This window comes from Rhopalosiphum maidis, chromosome 2 (assembly GCF_003676215.2).
Source record: "Rhopalosiphum maidis isolate BTI-1 chromosome 2, ASM367621v3, whole genome shotgun sequence".
NCBI classification, from domain to species: Eukaryota; Metazoa; Arthropoda; class Insecta; order Hemiptera; family Aphididae; genus Rhopalosiphum; species Rhopalosiphum maidis.
The window spans coordinates 59713161-59736089 of NC_040878.1; the positions used below are offsets into that span (position 1 = coordinate 59713161).

General features: G+C 30.1%; 1 protein-coding gene across 3 annotated transcripts in view; it reads right to left on the reverse strand.

Annotated features, from left to right (window-relative positions):
- LOC113555024 overlaps window positions 1-22929 on the reverse strand; it is a 55218-nt gene that overhangs the window by 13928 nt on the left and 18361 nt on the right. For all 3 annotated transcript variants that reach the window (XM_026959303.1, XM_026959302.1, XM_026959301.1), the window contains 17 exons: window positions 22694-22750; window positions 22536-22594; window positions 22313-22470; window positions 19323-19377; window positions 18727-18808; window positions 18540-18632; window positions 18386-18445; window positions 17869-18031; window positions 17659-17784; window positions 13937-14144; window positions 7264-7440; window positions 6297-6557; window positions 4803-4904; window positions 4146-4259; window positions 3812-4022; window positions 2772-2976; window positions 1152-1293 (listed from right to left, as the gene is read on the reverse strand). In XM_026959303.1, coding sequence (XP_026815104.1) covers window positions 1152-1293; window positions 2772-2976; window positions 3812-4022; window positions 4146-4259; window positions 4803-4904; window positions 6297-6557; window positions 7264-7440; window positions 13937-14144; window positions 17659-17784; window positions 17869-18031; window positions 18386-18445; window positions 18540-18632; window positions 18727-18808; window positions 19323-19377; window positions 22313-22470; window positions 22536-22594; window positions 22694-22750 — 2273 coding nt within the window. The remainder of the gene's footprint in view (window positions 1-1151; window positions 1294-2771; window positions 2977-3811; window positions 4023-4145; window positions 4260-4802; window positions 4905-6296; window positions 6558-7263; window positions 7441-13936; window positions 14145-17658; window positions 17785-17868; window positions 18032-18385; window positions 18446-18539; window positions 18633-18726; window positions 18809-19322; window positions 19378-22312; window positions 22471-22535; window positions 22595-22693; window positions 22751-22929) is intronic.

Here is a 22929-nt window from a genome sequence, read left to right on the forward strand (position 1 = left end):
ATAACCAGTTGCAAATGCTAATTTTAATTAATTTATTTATACCGTAACGTATGGTTATTCATAAAAATAACATATTATTAATTATTTGTTAATGATTTATCGATTTATATTTTAGTATATATATTATTGTATTATATTAATAAAAATAGTTCATTGATAAACAAATCACTATATACAAAAAAACCTAATCAAAATTGATAGTTATTTGTTCAAAATATCTACCAAAAAATCGTTTAGCGAACGATTGATGTTTTTGGCACTATATATTGTTCGTGTAATCGGCACCACGTGTACGCGTTATGTTATATGTTATACGGTCTGCCGATCGAGAACTAAAATTATATTATGTATTTATATGTTATTTAAGGTTGTTGTAGCAATTAATATTTCTTGTGATATTGAACAATAAGTGGAATGTTAGTTTATGTATTTCTCAATGTCCGATTACTATTTTGAATTTGTGTATGAAATTATTAACTTCTTTTCTAGGTTATTTAAAAAAAAATTTTTTTTTTTTTTAATTTAACAACCGTAAAAATAAAAATAATTTTAGAACTATTATTCAAAAAACGAAAACATATTTTGTCATAATAAACAGTATATTTTAAACGTTAAATTGTTTTCCCAAATACCAAAGGTTAATGAATACAAACATTTAGCACAACATTTTAATCAGACCATTACAGGTAATATTTGAAATAATCATTTCTTTTAGTAGTTTTAGTAGTTAATTGTATATAGTAGATTAGGTTATTTTAGAATTTTAAATTATTTTTACTCTTTATCACACTAACGTTTATTAATATAATATACAATATACATTCAAATAATAACGAAAATTGCCAATATTCCGAATTTTCTGCTTCAACAACCTTGATGAGAATATAAATAAATAAATAAATAGGCTCGTAAATAGGATATACGTATGTTGTATGCGATTAACGAAGAGTGCATTTTTTGCACATTTAAGGGACCCCTCCGTCGTTTCCGGGCCCGAACGGCAGTAATAGTGCTATCTAGAACCTCGTGGGGCTGCAGCATCTATTCGGCCGGGAAACCGAATCTCAGGACGGCGGACGGACGGGATAACAGTCATCGGGCTCGGTACCGGTGGGAGTGGTCGGGTTGCTTAGCGAGAGCTTACACTGTACCTTTAGCCTGTCCGCGTAGACGTCGTCGTCCAGCGTAGCCAGCGAGTTGGCCAACAGGTCGTCCGGCGAGTCCGGTGGTTCCGACGACGACGGTCCGTTAAACTTACCGTCCGGCACGAATGCGTTTTTGTCCAGCATCAATCTGTAAAACGTAAAAAAATGATAATTTAGGTACCCTTTTACAAGATAACAATACTATACAGAATATCGAATAAATATAAAATTACTATATCGATATGATTATTATTTATTAATATCAAGTATTAACTAATGATGTAGATTTAAATTAAAAATGCATTTTTTCCCAAGACATTGCTTTCCGGGCATAACATTTATTTTGTTCTGTAAATACAACAAAAAAATTAAAAATTAAATATTGTGCATTTTTTTATAATTTTAAGTCATTTTTTTTTTGAATTTAGTACATTTAGCTGCAAATTGATAAGAAAGGCAAAAAATAAGTGTAGTTTATTTGTATTACTTATGTTTTATCTATTAGTTAACGTACTAAGATAGCTAAAAAATAACAATTTTTACCTATTTATATGTACCTCTTTGTTCAAGACAAAAGTGTCGGTGGCTGCACAGCGGTCTGGTAAATTAAATCTTTGTTATTAGGTACGTGTAGGCAGTTAGATAATATATACGATTATAGGAGTACATATAAATAAATCGTTTTATTTACGGTTGGCATCTATCGCAATAACTGAATCGCTCGAATTTGAACATTATAAATATATCTTTCTAAATATTTTTTTTATCATTTTATTAAAAAATAACTCATAAGGGCTTTTTTAAGTTTTGTAATATTATTAGTGCATTAAGTGGTATTTTTTTGTTTCTTAAGATATTCAAATTTTTGTCTTAATTATTATTATTCTGAAGGGTGTTTGGGAGAAGGGATGGTGTTAGTGTTGAAGGTTGGTGAGAGGAGGGCCGGGAGAGAGAGTTAGTGTAGTAGTCAACAATTGAATTGTAGGTTTATTTTCATATATATATAAAATATTAAATTACAGATGAAGTGGCAATTATGGGTATTGTTTAAGAATTGCAGCTTAGTTGCAAGAAAGTTTTTCTCAATCATGCTTCCCCTCTTAACTTATTAACCATACCAACGTATTTCAAGCTCGTTAATTTTATTAATAAATATTCATTACACCAGACGAGTTGCTAGAAATTTCCAACTTGTTAAAAACTCATAAACATAAAAAATGTTTTTTTAAATGTTATTACATATAAGCTACACTTACGAATCAGTAATATCGCGTGTATGTAGTTTCTATATTTAGCGCAATGATTTAATTTAATTTTTGTAGTATCGTTTGGTTGTATTAGAAGTACTACATTAAAATAACTTTTGTATTTTATTATATTAAATAGTACACATTTGAGTACTATCATTGATTGACCTATAATCATTCGACTGTGTAATAAGTAATGACCTGCAATGCCATTACTAGAAACGCGGACCTAATACTCCTAACACGAGTTCAAGGTCGTCTTAATTTTACGTCACAAAACTGGTATGGGCGACAGGGGATCATACAACTACACATTGTCCTTAAATCTTAATTGTTCAATTAATTTCCAACGGTCTGAAATGTTACACGCGTCACTTACATTTGTCTCTGAATGAGATTTTGCCACACAGCTTTCAGTTCAGCTTTGGGTGCTCGAAGCACGATTACTCTTCCTTTGTTTTTAGGAAGTCTTGAAAGAGTACCAGACAGGTCGGTAAACAGAGGGCTGCATCCGGTCATGGCCGGACTACTGTGACACGATGACGTGTCCGATCCATTGCTTATTACCAACCGGAATTCGGTATCTGCAACGACGAAAATACGTGTCTCGAAAACATGTATAATTACCTACACATAGGTTACTAGTCGTATCTTAAACACGAAACGTCAACAGTTTAGAGTAATAACACGTATTATTTTTCCCCCAAAGGAATATTTTCCCCGTGGAACGGGAATATTTATCATACCATACTGTTTAATACAATAAGGTGAATCGCGTTTCATTAAAAATACTAATTATTGTATCTTGTATCTTCTTTTTACAACATTAATACACTAGATAAAAATGAAGATAAATATATATATTTAAATACACAAATTTGATTTGCAGTGTACTTACAGTAAAAAGTATTTATGCAATTGTAAAAAATCATATCATTAACGTAGATTGGTGTATAATACTAAAATAATTAATATATATATATATATATTAATTATTATATATAGACTATATCGGTATAATATAGGTAACTATAATTTTTTTCATTACCATTGAATTTATTAAAAATAAATAGCTTATACTTGAAATAATAATCAATCATACAATACATTTTAAATTTTAATTATATTATTAAATTTGTAAGTTTATATTTTTTATTTCTGATAAAAGAGTAATTATTATTTGAAAAAATGTATCTAGTATCTAAATGCATAAAAAGTATCTTTTGAAAAATGTTAAATGCATATCTTATATCTAAAATTATAAATTTATCTATCTACTATCTATAGTATTTAGGTGGACAGGGACAATCCTTGACTATAAGTGATGTTGTGTGACTTACGTTTGTAAGTGTATTCATTTGTTATGTCGTAATGAAAATAAATAGATTTGATTTAACAATTTAATAAAAAATTACTTACCTTTTTTCTTGACAGAGAACTGTGTTTGAGCAATTGAGGATAATGGCAAGGGTTCATCGGTGACAAATAACACTCGGTCCCTACTGACTTTGGTGAACAACAAAATGTCGGAAAACAATAGCGCCCAGTAAGACCTGACGGATCGTCCTTCTACGCGGCTTAGGTCACCGGCGAATATCCAATGGCGGTCTGGCGTGTTCAATGTAAAAGGCTGGTAAAAATCGAAAGAATTGTTGTTATTAAATGTATGATATTATATAAGAGCCTCGAACCACACTTTGTGATGACGATATTTTAATATTGTCATTGTTATTGCAATGGTAGACATACTGACCTTGCACCTAGTAAACACCAGACGGGCTTCTAAATCATTGAGAGACAGTAAAGGCTTCCCATCCACTTCCGGTTCCATTAAACCGGATTCCACAGTTATAAATCGATATGTCGTCTAAATTACGTATTAAATCAATATTAATATCGTACAATAGTATTATTATGACGTTTTAAAGTCTTGGTCGACGTCATCATAACTTATATAGCAGTCCAATAATACCATTTATAGCGAAGAAATATAATCTTACCTATAGAATTTTAAACATTATAGTTTATATTAATGACACATATCACTATATAAATAACCTCACTACAGTATAATTAAAATTATTATCAAATATCAGCATTCAGATACTTTTAAATTGTTTTAGGTCAGTTATAATTTAAATACAACATTTGTATTACCAATTATTTTATTTTATTATTTTTTCAAAAAGTATTAGGTAATAATTTTTTTATAAAAAAAAACATAGTTTTGGATACAATCGTATAAAGTTCATTAAAGTTGTTATAATTGTACATTTTAAAGAAAAGTGTGGTAGCCAGAAAGTGATAGTGGCCGAAAAGGGAAGGGTATATTTTGGCCGATTAGTGGGCCGCCCCTTACATCATAGGTACAACGGATAAAGGATAATAATATAATTCATTATAATCTTACCTGCATTTCGTGGACTATGTGTGACAACGCTTCAAAACCTTCATCATCGTGTTCGGTGTTGATCTGAATGAGTTGCATGCATTTTAATATGTTTCTGTAATGCTGAAAACCATATGATAAAAAACAGAGTACGTAGTATTATAATTTGACGTCACAATTACTTCATGTATATATTGTGTTTAATATGTATTATAATGTAAAGTTTCCAAGTATTTATAAGCGATATAAACAGGTATAGATAAGTGTGTTGATAAAATATTTACCATAGTACTGGCGATTAAAAATAACCGAGATGATCGCGAAATATATAAACTTAACCACGTGTATAATAGCTTATGTATTATTGAAAATTAATAATTAATGTACACTTTAAATTGCCAAAACCTCCAAGACATTTACAACTGATATCCCAGATGCAATCGAAAATTATTTTTTTTAACAATAGACGAGTTATTTATTGATAACTTATAAAAACGTATTAAAATTATTTGTTAATTGACTGTCCTTCCTGTATAATGTTTGACTGGCGTGTCGAAAAAAATCAAGGGATTATTAATACAAATATGTGCAATGGCCAATAGGTTTTATATGTATTTTTGTATACACCAATGTGTCTGTAGAGCATACATTTTAAATTTTTTTAAAAATAATAATACATAATGTATAGATAGTTGTAAGAAATTACAATTTTTCTAAGTAGCTATAACAGTTTTGACTATAATATTTAATAAACTTTATTTTTTTCAAAATATTTGTAAGGACTATATTATCATCCTTATTATATACATTTTAAAAACTCAGAAGTTACTCATTGGTTTGGATATTATAAATATTTTCAAAAAAACTGTCAGTTTAATAATTTTTTGTAGAAAAAGTTAGTTAATTTGAATAAAACATTTTTGTTTTGCTACAGGTTATTCGTTTAATGGTATACAATTATAATTATTGATAAACTCTTAAAGACTAGTTTAAATTTATATAAAAATTTAAAACGTTAGAATTTGAAAAAATGTATTTTTAAAGAAAAAATGAGAGTGTTTACCATGCTTAATGAATCATTCTGTATAATACAGAGTAAATAATTTATATTAATTTAATGTTTATTAATGTATGTATGAAAAATGTCCTAATCATTTTTCTCATCTATACTGAGAAACATCTTTTTACCTTAAATGTGCAATATCAACGCTTAATTTTACGTGAAAGATTGTAAATTTTGTTTTTGAAAATAGTATGATTATGTCACATTATATTCAATATAATCTTAAAATAGTACTACCGTGTTTTGAGTGTATATTTTTTTTTATAATGTATTCTATACATTATAGATATAGGTAAATAGGTATTGTGGCGTTTAAACGTAATATATTCAATAATGTTAACCGTCATATAGTAAAAAAAATGTTAAAATTAATTATCGCATAGGTTGGTATAAATACGCATAAGCAGTATGTATGTATAAAGTAAATAGGGATAAAGTAGGTAGGTACTTACCTCTAATGGTTTGTGAATAAACGTGATCAAATCTGGCCTACGGTCAGGTATGGGTGGGTCTTTAATCAATTCTAGAAAATTGGAATTTCGTATTTTTTCCACAAGCACGCAATCTGCGTGAATGATGCCCTTACAATATTTGTAATATGCTCCGTTCATTTGATCGATTTTTTTCACGTACGTCTTGCACGTGTTCCGTGCCAACATTTTCCAGTCGTTGTCGATTATGCGCTCCAGGGTGTCCTCCGTGGTGCGCAGCAGCTGCATCCACAAAACGACAAATTAATATTGAAAATAATATCATAACTGTATATTCCCCGAGGCATCATGCCAGGAATTCCCGAGGGAGGGTGATATATGCCCCTAGCATATCCGGACTACCCATTTAAATGGACGATTCGATATCGCAATTGTTGTATCATTATTTCATATTCGTTATAGTAATAATATGATTGTATATATTTTAAACGTGCTAGTTTACAACATTTATGTATTGTACCTAACAATATCGTAGCATTCGTAACATCGGTGAAATTCGTGTAGTACTTACTAACATCCGAAAGTATACGATTAAAGCGAAACAAGTTGAGAGATATTAATTTATTCGAGGGTGTATATTATAACTCACTGTAAATCGAGATTAAAAAATGTGGCTAGTTGTTTTTTGTGCTCATTATATATTTACACATACACACACACGCGAAAAAACATTTCAAGAATAACTTCAAGCCCTTACCGACTTATAATTTTGAATAACTTAGTTTTACGTCGTTAGTGGTACGTCACTGATAAAAAATACGCATACTTATATTATTAAATGACACGCGGAAAAAGTTTGAGAGTCTGTTCAATATAGTTTCGTAGTTACGTGTTAATTAAAAAATAAATAACAATGTTACCGTTCCATCAACTAAGTATGTAAATTATTGTTGAAAAAATGTAAGATAATATAATATACATTGTATACCTCTTGAACGTTTTGAAATAGAGCAGCGTGTTCTTTAGATTTGAGTACGTCTTTGCGCTCGGCCAACGGCAACAGATACCTCCCAATACCAAATTGCAAACATAACACAAACTGTTGCTCAGCCGTGAGAAGTTGATGAATCCACCTCAGTTGTGAGTCCATATCGCCGGATAAGTTCTTAACAAAAAACGTTTAACTATAATTAATTAACGTCAGTGCCATTTCTCTCTATACAGTTACATTCAATAATTATTATTTACAGTTAGGTTGTCTAACGTCACGATGGCAGACTCGGCTTTTATGATTGAAAATTTAAGATTCTCGAAAGTGAAAAAAAAATACCTTTTAATAAATAAATAATAAACTGAGATAATTATTTATAAAGATATTATTATTTCTCATAAAAACAAGATAAATTGACAAAATAGTTAGCGTTTGACTGAGAGGATACATTTATTGACGATCTCTGGTTAAACACATGGAAGCCAAATTCGGGGATGCATTTCATTACCGTACTACAAAGTATTCATCTATATATTTATAATTTTTTCTTGTCATTCCGCTAAAACGATTTCTTGTAATTATTATGTAACATAAGATTAGCATTACAATTATTTACATTGATGTCCTCGTTGTCTTTTCGTTTTTGTAGGTACGCACTGCATGACCATACGTTCTCGAACGAGCGCCAAATCATTGATTTTTAAATACACGTCGTAAAACTCTTATAAACAAAATTATAATCGACTGCAGGAGCGTTACACAATACGTCCTGTGGTGTTCAGACTTTCTAGATCGGTGGGGTCTACACTCTACAGCAAACAATCCCATCTTAATAAGTCATAAAAGTCCTGCACGAACGTCAAGTGGGAGTTATTCCGTTCTGCAGTGTGTTCTGCTGTATTTTAGTGGCAGCCGATTGCATTTTCTGGGGTAACGCAGTGCCACTCCACTTACAGTCTATAAACTTTAAAAACTTATATAATACAAAGGCTAAACTCTACTCGTCCGAAATACCATTTTTAAATGTTGAGATTACGGTAAAAACATTCTGCTTTGGAATATGAAATAAAAAACATAAGGTTTTGTACAAATAAAAAAAAAATAATAACGATATACATATAATATTGTGAAAATCATAGTTTTTTCTGAAAATATTGTTTTGTTTAATGGGTAATGATTACGAGTTATGTAATACGAAAACATTAAAAACCTTAACACAATATTGTGGGAAAATGTATGTTTATATTTTTAATTTGGTTCATTTTTTTATTTATAAAACAAAAAAATGGTTGTTGTATTTATATAAAAAAATAATAATAATAATTTGTATTTTTATAAGTTATACGGTTTTTTCGGTATATTTTGACATTTTTGTACATTTATAAAATTAAAATCTTATCTCAATCGAAAATAATAACAGTATTTTTTAATCTGACAAAGAGTTATAGATCTTGATATTATTGCAATAATGATGTAATGTAATTTGTCTAAATTTTTTATGTACAGGTTAAAATAAGCAATTATAATTTAAATTACGCTTTTCCAGGTTTCAAATTAGTTTTATCTGGTTGATCAAAAATTAAACATTATGTAAATTGTGTTTTGAAAATTTAATATTTTTTATTAGATACTATTTTATTATCTGTAATGTTCAACTATATTAGTAAATATTAAATATTTTGAAGAGCTTTGATAACATAAATATAATACATAATATTTATATTTATATTATTATAAGTTAACATGTATATAAAAATCATGTATCAAATACACACTATAAAACGTAAAAGAGACCACGGACCTACAAGATATTTTAACTTATAAGTGGGTATGAAATAATAATTGTATTATTTTATTATGTTATTTTACGTGAACTAGAATAGTGTGTTCCACATTATGTGCTCGCATCGACACACAGTATGATCATAAACGGATATACCGCAGATGCATTCGCGAGATAGATATAAAGTGTAGGGGATCGATCATACACCTGTACACTATATATGATCATTTGCGATAATTATAGTACAGATTATAGCACTCTATCTTAGAAGAGATGGTTCATAGAAATACAGGATTTTGTCAGACACGGCATCACAGAGCTTAAAGACACACCTCTCTGTCTACTACTACATTATTGTACCAAATATTATTTGTTTTGGACTTAATTAAACATCATTAAATATAAATACTTAGAAAATATTCATCAAACTATGTTAAGATTATTTAAACTTAATTCTTTTCGGGTTGTATCAAATTGGAGTTCACAAAATTATATTCCATAATTATTTGTAATTAATTTTTATATTTACAAGATGTCAAACGCTAAAAAAATTAATTGCTGTAAATTGTATTTATCTAATTAAAGTGTTCCAACGTTTCAAGAGTTTGGCAATTAAAAAATTAGCACAAGAATTTAGAATAATAAATCATTTCATAGTAATTTTATTTAATGTTTACTTACCGTCACATATATAAGTTTATTATGCTATTATATTTCGTATTTTTTTTTTTAAATTGGTATTAATGGAAATTATTGCACAACACATAGCTTTAGATACCAAAATTTTCCTATTGATAATGATTCGCTCATTGTTTAATATGTGTACGTAATGTTGTGAACAAAAATTTGTCCAAATAATAAAAAACGAAAGAAAAATATTTTATGATACATTCGTGGACTAGTGTAGCAGCTCGTCGATGGCCATGCAATGAAAGAAGTACTAACTATTACTTTGCGCATAATAAATCAATGACAAAATAATTTGGGAATAATTTATTTAAAATGTGTCGTCATGTGTTGCGTTGTATTGGCCAGCTAATCTATATTGTACACGTGGGGCATTCCGCTAAAGTTTGAAGTAAGGTCTGAAATCCTTCTTCACCTCTCCCCAAGGACACCACTTCAGATAATGTTGTGTACAATATAACAATATAATGTGTATCACATTTGGTTTGCATATTATCGAAAATGATTAATGGCTTGTTTAATTATATCACGAAAACGTCATGCGCAAGATGTTTAAACGGTGAATTTGCGATAATGTTAATTTACAGTGTATAATGAAGCGCGCAGGTATCTAAATATCATCATGATAATTATTACACGAAAATTTAACCTAGATAATACGCGTTAATTAAATCAAAGAGATACACTGAGATGAAAATCCTATTTCCTTTATTAAGCCACAGCTCAACTCCGAAGATTAAATGTTCTTTACTGTGGTTTTGGTATACTGCAATCCGTAAGACCACTAAAACGACGAACATATATAATATATTATATATTATTATGTCATATTCCGAACAAAAATTTAAAAAATTGTAATTCTTCAAAATAAATTCCAGAGAACAGCGCTGAGATAGCTTCTTCGTGCAAAATAAACAGCTATACGTAATGAGATTACACTGGCTCGCTGTTTATATGACATAATATTATGGGTACTTTTTTTATTTTAAATATATTTGATGATAATATAAATAAATAAATTTCATTGAAAAATCGGCAAAAAAACATCAAAGTCTATAGATCATAATCACGTCTAGAAAACTAACCAGAGACGACTTAAAAACAATTTCTTCTCTTTTATTATCCAATATAATAGTAATTGTATAATTTGTACATTATAATACATAAATTATATCTTTATAACGACCATATTCTATAGACTGTAAGTAGGTAACAATGTAATATAGTTCTGAGTTACGTATCACCACAAAAATACTATGAACTACCTATATCAACAAATTAAATAAAATAAATATATAATTATATATTATTAACGATTCATATTTTATTTTTTTTTTTGTTGGTGGTTAATTTATTTATGCTAATATAGCTTGTCATTTAAATGAAGCATGGAACATTCATCTTTTATAATAGGTTCTATTCTCATAATAATAATATCTTCGGTTTTTCATTCTACCAATCCAATTTAAAAGTCAAACCAGAATGAACATTATTATTCGTTTGCATAATACATTATTTTATTTATAAACGCCTGGCGAATAATTTAAACTAAACTAGTGCTGCATTTGAATAATGTCATTTTCAATAGAATCAACGGCTATGCACTACGTGTTTTTTCATGTTTAATGAATGTACTTCAGAGTCGAGTTTTCACAGAATAGGATGAAAAGGCTGTTTTTGAACTACGTTAAAATAACACTATAAGTATAGCTAGATGTTACCTTTTTTGTCTCCGTTACATTAAACTTGCAAACGTTTCTAAATTATTTATTTCCAAGCGGACAATAAATGTGAACTGAGGGATGTGGGGATGAAATTTATTATAATACCGTATAAAAAAATAAAACATACATTTAATTTTGTTAAAATACCCAACATAAACATAAAAAAAATACAACGAATTAATCAATATTTTCCAAAATATCGTTCTATAAAGGAAAAGCATCTTCCATATTTAAAATAGATTTGATGAAGTTAATTTTTATTTAATAAGCTTAATAACTTTTGTCAGTCTTTTAAATAAATCCATAGCACTTTTACGTATTTTTCGCCAATAAAAAAAATCACAGACTTAAGAGCGTAATATGATGTCGCATCTAGATTTACTCTAAGTACTTTTGATTAAATTATAAATATATCATAAAATATGAATTTGTCATGTTAAAATAATGCACAGTAATTTTCGTTAAACTCAAAATATGTAAAAAATATGCAAAAGAAAAATAGATCATTTGTATCAACACAAACGACGTAATAAAATATAATAACCACATTTGTAATGTCGCAAAAAAACACGCTAATACTTAGGATTTATATCTTAGCTTTAATTATGAGTACAATGTCGTATAAAGTATTAAAGTATAAACTTCTCGTTTTATTTTATACCGACAATTTAAATGTTTTAAAAACAAAAAAATTTCATTGACTTCATTTTTTATCGAAAGATTGTTCACGTTTAATAGAATGCAAATGTTTTATTTTATCAACTTTTATATAAATTATCAATCAATTATTAAGTGGAATTCCAGAAACCATAGTTATATACAGTTTAGTATAATAATTGAAAATTTGTGAACAAGACGATTGAATTAAGCGAGACTACACATGCAGTAGTTAAAAAAAAAAACCGAATTAGATATTTAATTGATTTACTAAAAATAATTATAATTGAAGTTCGTGTCCCATTACAAATGTCGAATCCCTAACTCGGAGTGAATTATGTTTATGTTTCATCAACAAGTTTATGCCTCCATTAGTCAAAGTACTTATAGTGCATTTAGATTTTTTCGTTAAGTGCTCACTTAAAATGTTATTACTGTTTCGCACAGAAAAAGTTACATGGGGACGTAACGTCATGAACTTTATAATAATTATATGCACTCAGATACCAAAGCCCAAAAATTCCAACTGTATATCATTTTTAACTTTGACAATTATTATTTTTAAGTTCATATTTTATTTACTATAGGAATATTAATTGCAGTATAAATATTAAATTGTGTTTCGCTCGGATTCACTTTCTGAGTGCAATATAATTTTAATTTTAATTTTAACATTCAAACACGCTAGTGAACACAAAAATGGTTAAATAAATTGTCACCCAATTTAAAGTAATACCTTTATCATTAAATGATTAAATTTTAATATTTTTTCACAAACCTAGGCGAACGTTTTAATGTTTTCCGTCTAAATAGTTTTGAGCAATAAAATAAATGATTGACTACGTATATAATTAAAACTACTTTGAGCTAGGAAAGAGGAGCGCTCGGATAAAATGTTTGCTCGACATTCTTAGGCTATAAATTACTAATAAATAAAAACAACTCATTTATGGAACAAAAAAAATAACTAAACGCGTTTTATACAAAAAAAAAGATACAAAATAAATAATAATAATAATAATAATAAAAATAATACTAAAAAGTTGTTCGTGAAAATTTTTTCATTGAACAAAAAAAAAAAAAAAACGTACAAACACACTTATAACGAATGAGAGGAACAAATAACGACGAGCATCGGCCGCATGCAACAATCAAATAAAAATAATAATGTATAAAATAATACAAACATAAACGAGAACAAACATAAAACAATATTCTGCGGGTGTGTACTGTTGTCTACAAAAATAAATAAAAAATGATGATAATGCAAAAATACTGGTCACTCGATATCATATTATAATGTTGTAATAGTAGTGTATGTAAAACCGACTGGGGATTACTAAATACCGTTATTATTTAATATTAGTACATTTTTACAACCCTGAAAAGGTTCTCCCAATCAGTTTTCTATTACTGTGGTGTACTGGCATCTGCGTATAGGTAGTTACTAGATAGGTATCATAGTTTTAATACTGGCTTAGCTGGTTACGAAAATACGTCAATTTTTCATTTCTTGGCGTATCCATACAATAATAATAATTATAAATAATAATAAATAATAAAAATAATAATAATAATAATAATAATAGTAGTAGTAGTAGTAATAATATGATTATAATGATAACAAACGTGCGTACACGTCGAAGACAAAAACAAAATAATAATAATAATGAAAGGAAACTATTTACAAACAAAATGTATTGATTACAAACGGAAAAAAAATAGAAAACGGTTTGAAGCATCAAAACAACATAATATATATTATAATAATAATATAATATATGGCAGTAGGAAATCACACGACAACGCCGGAACCTACCTCGGACGTGAACGTCACTTGAGGTATGTGAAATCGTCTTCTGGGCGGCTCTTGCAGGGAAACGGTCGTGTCGCTTTGACTGACCGCGGCGGCGGCTAAGCTGAGTACGCCCGGCGTGGACGCAGATCGGGGAGGTGGTTGATTTCTCCTTCGGTTAGTAGTCGTAGTTTTGTTGTACACTTCCAAGGATAGTTGATTGCCGCACGATCTATACGAAAAAGAAAAAAAAGGATGTCATTATCATATTTTGAATTGTATCATTTTATAATTATTGTTATTTGTATTTATGATAATTGAGACGTTTGAGATATTAGGTATATATTATATACAATATTATTATAAATGGATTTTAAAAGCATATCGAGTAACTATTGATATCGAATTAATGTTTTTGATTCAAATTTTTTTAGAAATTTATTCTGCGAATACTTATGAATAAATCAATCACTTTTATTTTCATTTCCACGCAATAACACTATATAGGTACCTACTAATATTAAGCCGATTTTCTTTTTGAACAACGGTTTTCAATTATGCGGTAGGGAATATAATTAATACAAATAAAAAGTATGAATATAAACGTAATCCAACTAGTTTCGTGTTCGATTTTTAACATTTTTAAAAATTGTTCTGTCTACACAAAGTAAAATGTATTATAATTTAAACCAAAGCCCCCTCCCCCCCAAAAAAAGTGGTAAAATAAATACGTTCACAGAAACGAAATTTTTAATTCAAGTAAAATCGTGAGAGAATTGAAAAAAATAGCAAGAGTATAAATAAGAGACATTCTCTGCACTCATTAATCTTGTACTTACAGGCTATTTTATCCTGAAAGGCATAAGGTGTTCGTTAATGTAGAATTATTAGTCATTGGAAAAGCTCTAAGATTTTTCTTTACAAGGGTTTGCGCTACATTTGCGCTTTATAAAATTAAAACGTTGACATGTTTACTCGTAAAATATTGTGCTGCAATTTTTATTACTAAGAAAAAACGTATAACTCGAAATTTATAATTTATAATTACGTAGGACTCGTGGGAGATAAGGCGTTATGACGTAGGACAGTTTGTTATAAGCAAAATTATTTTAATCTGTATTTTTTTCGAGTATAGGTTTTGATGCTATATAAATGATGAAATTTTGGATAAATTATCGTTGATAATGGTTAGCAGAAAACCGTGTTTAATTATTATTCTAATCATAATCCGATGGATACAATAATTCGTACAAATCGCACGTTATTCCAGTTTGTAAATAAAAGTTATACTTAATTTACATTCGATACGCCTCCTGCGCATGGTAAATATTTACATTAAAAGACGAATATTTACGATGAAATAATAATATAGTATAATACATTATTAATAAAGGCATGGTGTGTGCAAATCTGTTTAAATCGCAGCACTCAAACGAGCATATGTATTTATAATATTGGTATAGTTTATTTGTATTTGAAGATAAGTATAATATGTATCCATATTATATTTTCTAGCAAATTTTTTCCTTTCCTGATTGTTTGACTTCTAAAAATATTTTTAGCTATCTATTTTTTTTTTTTCATTAAAAAAAACCAAAAAAACACTATATTATACTATCTAGTTTGTCTGAAATTGCTCTAATTTAAATATATTTGCTGTGAGCGCAGATTGTGGTAAAATATAATAAAAAAAAAACATGTGGTGCCGAGCTTAAATTATATAATAATATTCACATGGTTATTTTACCGTTAGTCGCCGTATAAAAAACGAATACAAAATGTGAATATGATATGACGATGTGTATTCGGGTTAGGTTATTTTAAATTATTCTAAACTCGTTGCTGGATCACATTTGGAAACGATCTTAGTGTTTAGCGTTCAAAAATAAATACAACCTACCAATGTAGGGAAAATCGATTGAAATATAGTTGAATAAATTATACAACGATATAACATGACGTAGATAAGAAAAAAAACATACACTATGATCATGCCAAGTTTGTGTGCGTTATTTACGAGTAAAAGATAATAACGTATAATACAACCAATAACTGATTTCATAGTAGTGTTGGTACAACATCGAATTCGATATGTTCAAACTTTAAATTTACAAACGCAGCTGAAAAACGAAAAACTCGCCTCTTTGCGGTTTTCGTACAGAATAAAGTTACGAGTATAGCTTATATAGCTATTGTTAAATTAGTTGTTTATTTTATTATATATGTATTTGTAGATTTTGTAATTAATTTAATAATGCTGGTAAACACTAAACACACAATATTTAATGAAAGGCAACGTGCATGTAGGTAGTGTGAACCGGCAGAGATACAATTCATTAGGGTGAATGAGGGGATGACCTATTTTTCTGAATATAATCGACTTGAGTTTATAATAAAATAGCCGACAGATAAAAGGCGTACTGTATAGGAATCCACTAAATCAACAGATGATCGGTCTACAATAATATTATTTAAAAATTTTGATATTTAGCGTTTGAAAACCCCACACCGATCAGGACACCGGGCTTACCGTATAATTATGTTTATATATACCTAATATTATTTAATGGCCTCGGAAGTAAACAGCTTTATTTATGAAACAAGTAATCGCGATATGCCAAAAGTTGAATAATGGTGTTTCCTACACTTGTTGCGGAAAAGTCAAAAGATCACTGTCATACCGTATTTGAATCTTTAGAAATTCTTTACACACCGAAGTAATGTAGAACGTATGCCATTATTTTTTTATTTATTCCGAGTTACGCCACAATTTATTACTGTCACCGAAAACACACTAAAGGTTATACTTATTGAATAATATGTGACAAAGTACATCGACAATAAATTTAACATTGTTGTTTTTGGAGAGAAAAAAACTTGAGTAATTGATTTAAACGCTTGAAGAAATCCCTCTAGGGATAAAAACAAGAAGATTTGTGTAAAACGTTTTTAAACATCACTCTATATATTATGTATTGTCTTACAAATTAAGGGAGAGAACGATTTTTTTTATTCAATATTATTATTATTATTGCGGATTTTATTCATACAAAACTGTCTTTAGTGCCTATTAATGTCCACTGTGACTATTAATCTTAATTTGCGTTAAGTTTCAACCGTTAGACCTGCTCCACTACACCATTTTTCTCATTTCTGTGACGTTTTATTGTTGTAATTTAATAGTACTTATGAGAAAGATTATTCCACTGAAAGTAATTTGAGTTATTAAAATTAATCGCATTATAACAAGATTGTCTCTTTAATTAAACATTTGTGATATTTAACAACGATTTTCAACATTAACTTACATCGTTTGTCTTTAAAAGAAGTACCTAGTTTTCAATTTCAAAGTTTTGGATTTTATGCATTTATACATAACGTTACGGTCCGTGCACTGAGAATAATACTATTAATAGAAACGGGTTCGATTAATTTTAAAAATAAGTATTATATTTTTATAACAATATTCATATAAGCTCCTAGAGATTACGCTGTGTTTAATATTTAATATTATTTTATATTGGCATTATTATCATTAAATTTTTAACTCTTAATACAAAAAAAAGTCTTATTTATTCCTGTTTGATATGTTTACATAGTATATATACGTCATGATATATAGGTAAGGACCATAGGTGTATAAAAGAAGAAAGAGATGTTCGAGTCTGATTTATCTCCTGTCTTATTCTAGAATTACCAGGTGTTTGGTGTCGTAAAAGTAAACCCAGAAATATAAATAAACTTACTTAATCAATTCCATGACGTCATCTTCGGCCATCATCACTACGTTAGTTTTATTGATGAATACTACATAATCTCCGGGTTTCAGATCCGCTTGATCTGCAGGCAAACCGCACTCCACCCTCTCTACCCTACGCACGAGAAAAAAATTTAAATTTTTCTTAGTTAATATAAAATAAAAATAAAGAATCATTATAGTGGGCATAGGTTCTTACCTCGGGGGATGAGTCCACGCTATGGAAAATCCAAAACTGGATCCTGAAGGTTTCGATAGCCGTTTGGTAATCGTGAACGGAGTTCTGCCGCTTTTACCATCTTTATTAGACGATAGCGGAGGATCTAACTCCAGGTATTGCAAGAATTTGTTTTCTTCGTTGCCTGAAAAATAAATCAATAATACTATATTACTTTGTGTTGGGTTATTCCGGAAGCACACTTGCTAACAAACGTGAGAAATGTTCAACCGTATTATAATGAACGTTTACCGTTATCAAATGAATCGAAATATGCGTAAACATAAAATAAAGGCCCCGTTACTTATACATATACGAACATGCGAATTACAAGTCGTTTGAATTATTGTTATTATAAATCCAATCGCGTGAGAAAAAACAATTTTAGGTGCTATGAATAATATTGAACGCATTACGCAAATTAGAACACAGACCGGTCGACAGTAAGTTGTGCTTGAAAAGATATCCAATCAGATAAAAGTTTACCAGGTAAACTTACCAGTTTTGGTGGCCAGTATGTCTTTTTTTGGCTTCTGACTACATTTTACCTTGACAGACACTGAAAAAAAAAACATAAAAAACAATTTATTTTTCGCACTACGTTTATTGACATTTTTATGTTGTTCGTATACATATTGAAAACGACCACTCACCTGAATGGTTACTGGGTGTAGTTTCGTCATCAATCATGATGTCTTCTTCTTCGTCATCGGTACTGCAGTGTATAGTTTTAACCACGGTCAGGTCTACAAAGCAAGCACAAGGTTAAATAATATTCAGTAGGTTATGTAGGTATATTTGCATTATTGGAAAATATATAATATTGTAGTAAGTACTAACCTTGCGGTCGATGAGCCGGCGTCGAGTGCGGTGGCATTCGCCCGGGACTCTGTGGTACGAGTTTGAACGTACCGTTTATTTCCTATAAAAAACAAAAAGCTAGCGATCAGTAGGTTTTCATAATTAATTGTTCACACAACCAGTGGCGACGATAAATCACTAAAAATTGGGTCAAACGTTTTAAATTCTCTCATCATCCGTCACCGCTCTCCGTATTATTATTATTATTATTATACGTATATATAGGTATTGAAAGTGTCACATTATAAAAAGAAGGGCTATACATTTCAATGGGCTCTCGACACTTGAAGAGCTTCGTCAAATAGCGCGTTTATTCGCGGTATACATTGCAGTATCCATTGTTCGTTTTAATCGAAAACTTAATAATTAATACTGCGATAATTTAGCGATTTGATAGCCGTCGAGCGAATATAATATAACAAACATTACGACATGATCATAAACTGCACGACAATCCATCGCGATTTCGTCTACACAATCCCACCCATCTAATGTCAACTACTAACAATAATAATATAATATTATTGTACTACTCAATATCTACGATAATATAATATACACACGCAATGACTTACTTTTTTGAGTACGTTTTTCACTGCAAACGACATATAGCCCAAGAACTCGCTCCTTCTGTGTAAAAAAAAATAAACGGTATAATATGAATATTTTCGGGCAAAGCTGAGACTTTGTTGTTGTGAGGGATAATGACGCCGTATATATTATTATATAATGCGTATAATAAATGTTGTGGTATTTCGTATGCGATTTATTAAATAATGTCACGATTTCGTCGACTTCGCGGACCGACGAGAGAAAATGTTCAAAAAAAAAAAATAAATAAATAACAATAAAAAATGTGAAAACGATAACGAACCGGCGGCTTTCCGGACGGACGAGAAACGACTGGCTCGGCTTGTTTCGGCCGCTGAACGCTTGCCGTTCGCGGTGTGCGCGGGATCGATCGGCCGCCACTCCTCCCCAGCAGCCCTGTCCTACACTTCGCACCCCCGTCCCATCGCCCACCCCCGGACACGGCGGCAGCATCCCTCGAAACGATGACGGTGGTTACGATAGGTCGTACGGCGAATGCAAATCGGACTACCGATGCCGCGGAGAAGATGAGAAAAATAATAATAAACAGCGTGACGCGCGAGGGTGAGTTTCTGCCGCCGCGATCGTCATCGTCGTCATTGTGAAGTGGTCATAACGTGCTAATATGCACTCAACATTCACGTAACTTTTTTTTCGGTTTTTATCGAGCGATATATTATCCACGTTTCGTCGCACCAAGACACGTCGTCTTTGGTGGGCCAATGAATAAATGGCGTTCCGGTCGGTTTGAGATTTTTGAAGGAGAAAACATTTGCCGTCGTCATCGCGATGACGATGTATATGATATACCGCGGTGCGCTTTGAAACGGTCTCGGGGTCCAGTGCCGAGGGGTCAGGTGGTGGAACGACGAGAAACGGCATTTTATTTAATTGTTTTTAATTACGTTTTCGGTCAAGACCAGTGGAAACCGTGTGTGCACGAATGACTGTATTTTCTACCTAAATCGCGTGCACCAATCTCACAGTGTAATAACGAAAGCGCGTCTACGGGGCCGCCAAACCAAATCAATATAATACAATATGCGTTTAATATACGGCATAATATGATTTTCCGGTAAATACACACGACCAAGTGTTATAGTTTAATAATGATATATAATATGATTTGACGCGTCCGCCGCTGGGACCGTTTCACAATATAACGCAACCGACGCCTCGGTATGTAATATCCGTATAGTTAAAATATTATTGTTGTATACACATACACATACACATACACACTACACGTATGCCAAAGAATAATGAATATAATAATATTATTATTATTATGACACGACCCTTCTTTTATCGACGCACGTAAAGTCAAGTTCGCACAAACAATTACCGTCTCTTATATATGTTATATAAAAATGGTGTTCAAACGGTATACCATTATAATACTAAGTGAATAGGATTTTGTATATCCATTAGTATACAGAGTGATTCACCGAGCACGTTCACCCCTTTTTTTTAAAAATATTTCATTAATTATAAATCTAATTCTTGGAATTTTTAAATAATATATTTAAAGACAGTATTTTAAAATTATTGAAAATGTTTGTATTACTTAAGGAGAAGCTCCATTAGGTTATAAGCTTTGTTTTTCAAATGATAACCCCTATTTTCAACGTACATTATTTAACGGATAAGTTTTCTGAAAATATTGATGTAACAAAATTAAAATTCAAAAGAGTAGTTTTTAAGTGATTTAATTATATTATGTGCTAAGAATAAATCCATTATTAAATGTAAAATAGGGATGAATAAGCTTGGTAATTTAGCGATTTTGAAATTTAGCTTGATAATATTAGCACTCTGTATATTATAAACCCGTCGCAATGCCGACGAATATTGCAATGAGTCCGACCTTTATATCACATTATATGTGAGTGTTATTCGACTATTATAAAAACTGCAGATTATTACGCGTGAGTGATGTTTTGCTTCAAAAATCTTCCCCGAGTTTTTTTTCACGTGACGCAATGTTTGGGCGGTTGGGAATATAATTTATTGTAGTGCAATGCGTTCGCGAAAATCTCTCGTTGGAAGTTACGTTTATTTGATTGGCCGTTTGGATAACTAATATTTAATTATCCCCGCCTTTAACGCTATAAAATATGTAGTATATCGGACGTTTCGTATATCGGTCAATAGTGACTTTGGATCGAAATTTCACGCACAAAGTGTCGTTATAATTTTCAGTTTCTACCAATATGTTATATAACGTTTCGTTAGTAATACACACCGAAAATTGGATAATCTTCGTGAAAAACGATGGTGAACGTATTGGATTCTAAACGAAACACGAACCTTGTATAGCTTACGATATACTGCTGAGTTTATTATAAAAGTACGTAATAGGATTGAATGGCTGTATATGTTGTTATGTATAAAATATCGATGACTAAAAGTGCGCGTTGGCCGTGATGCGCACAAATATATAATGGTTATTTCGAAAAACAATAACAATCAATTCTCAAATAGAAACTGACGGGACGCTTGAAAGACGTTTCTAAATTCACTCCTAAAGCCATAAACATATAATAAATAACATGTATATGTATGTGTGTGTGTGTGTGTGTGTAAGAATGTTTTTCAAATTTTGATATATACTTCAGATAAAATACGAACTCTAATTATAACTTTTAAAAATTTAATTTATTAAACTTTTTAGAGCGTAAATAATGTGAACGCGTCTGTGTGTGTGTGTGTGTGTGTGTGTGTGTGTGTGTAAAATTGACGTTGGATTGCGTAAAATATTCAAGTCTACATAGCCGGTACCAACATTATATTATTAATCATCGAAATTATGAATGTCGGAATAAAATTAAAAATTAAAAGGGGCACATTCGAAAAACTCTATAAAGGTTATAATAATGTAAAAGAACTGTTCTTGTGAAATATCGTAGAAAAGTATTAACAAATATTCAAAACAATATATTATTAAGTATGATAAGTGTACCGATAATGTTACCTTTTCATTCTGTCTCGGTGCCAAGCGGATATCAATATTCTTTTATCTTGATCTTCCTCAGATAGTGGTACGGAAAAAGATTCGTCGAAACGAGGGTTGGTAGAATTGTGCCGTACTCGGGTCTTGTGGCAAGTTCCTTTACCGGGTACTAAGTAAACCTATATAGTAATAATCTCAAGTTAATCTAATATTCAATTTCAACAAACAATGGCGACAAACTTACTTTTATATAAGTGTTTGGCGGTTCACCATCTGCACACACCAGATTTCTGCCTCTTTTAACTACACCAAAAGCAATCAAAAGTTTGTTTGTTAAACAATGAAGGTAAAAGACAAAACAGTTAAAAAGTGAATATGCTAATTATAAACATAGATACTTACGTAATACAGTTAAGTGAGTTGTGTCTTTCAATTCAATGGATACCTCTAGACCGGAAGCTAAAACAAAAATGTATTGAAATCAGGCTCTAATACGTTTTTAGCTAAATATTCCTGATATTAACACGAATTACAATAATTATGAACATATGTGTAACCATATTGAATATATTAAAGTGAACAAATAATATTTAGAAATCAGTAAGTTAAAATTACATCGACTAAGCCAATTTTTAACT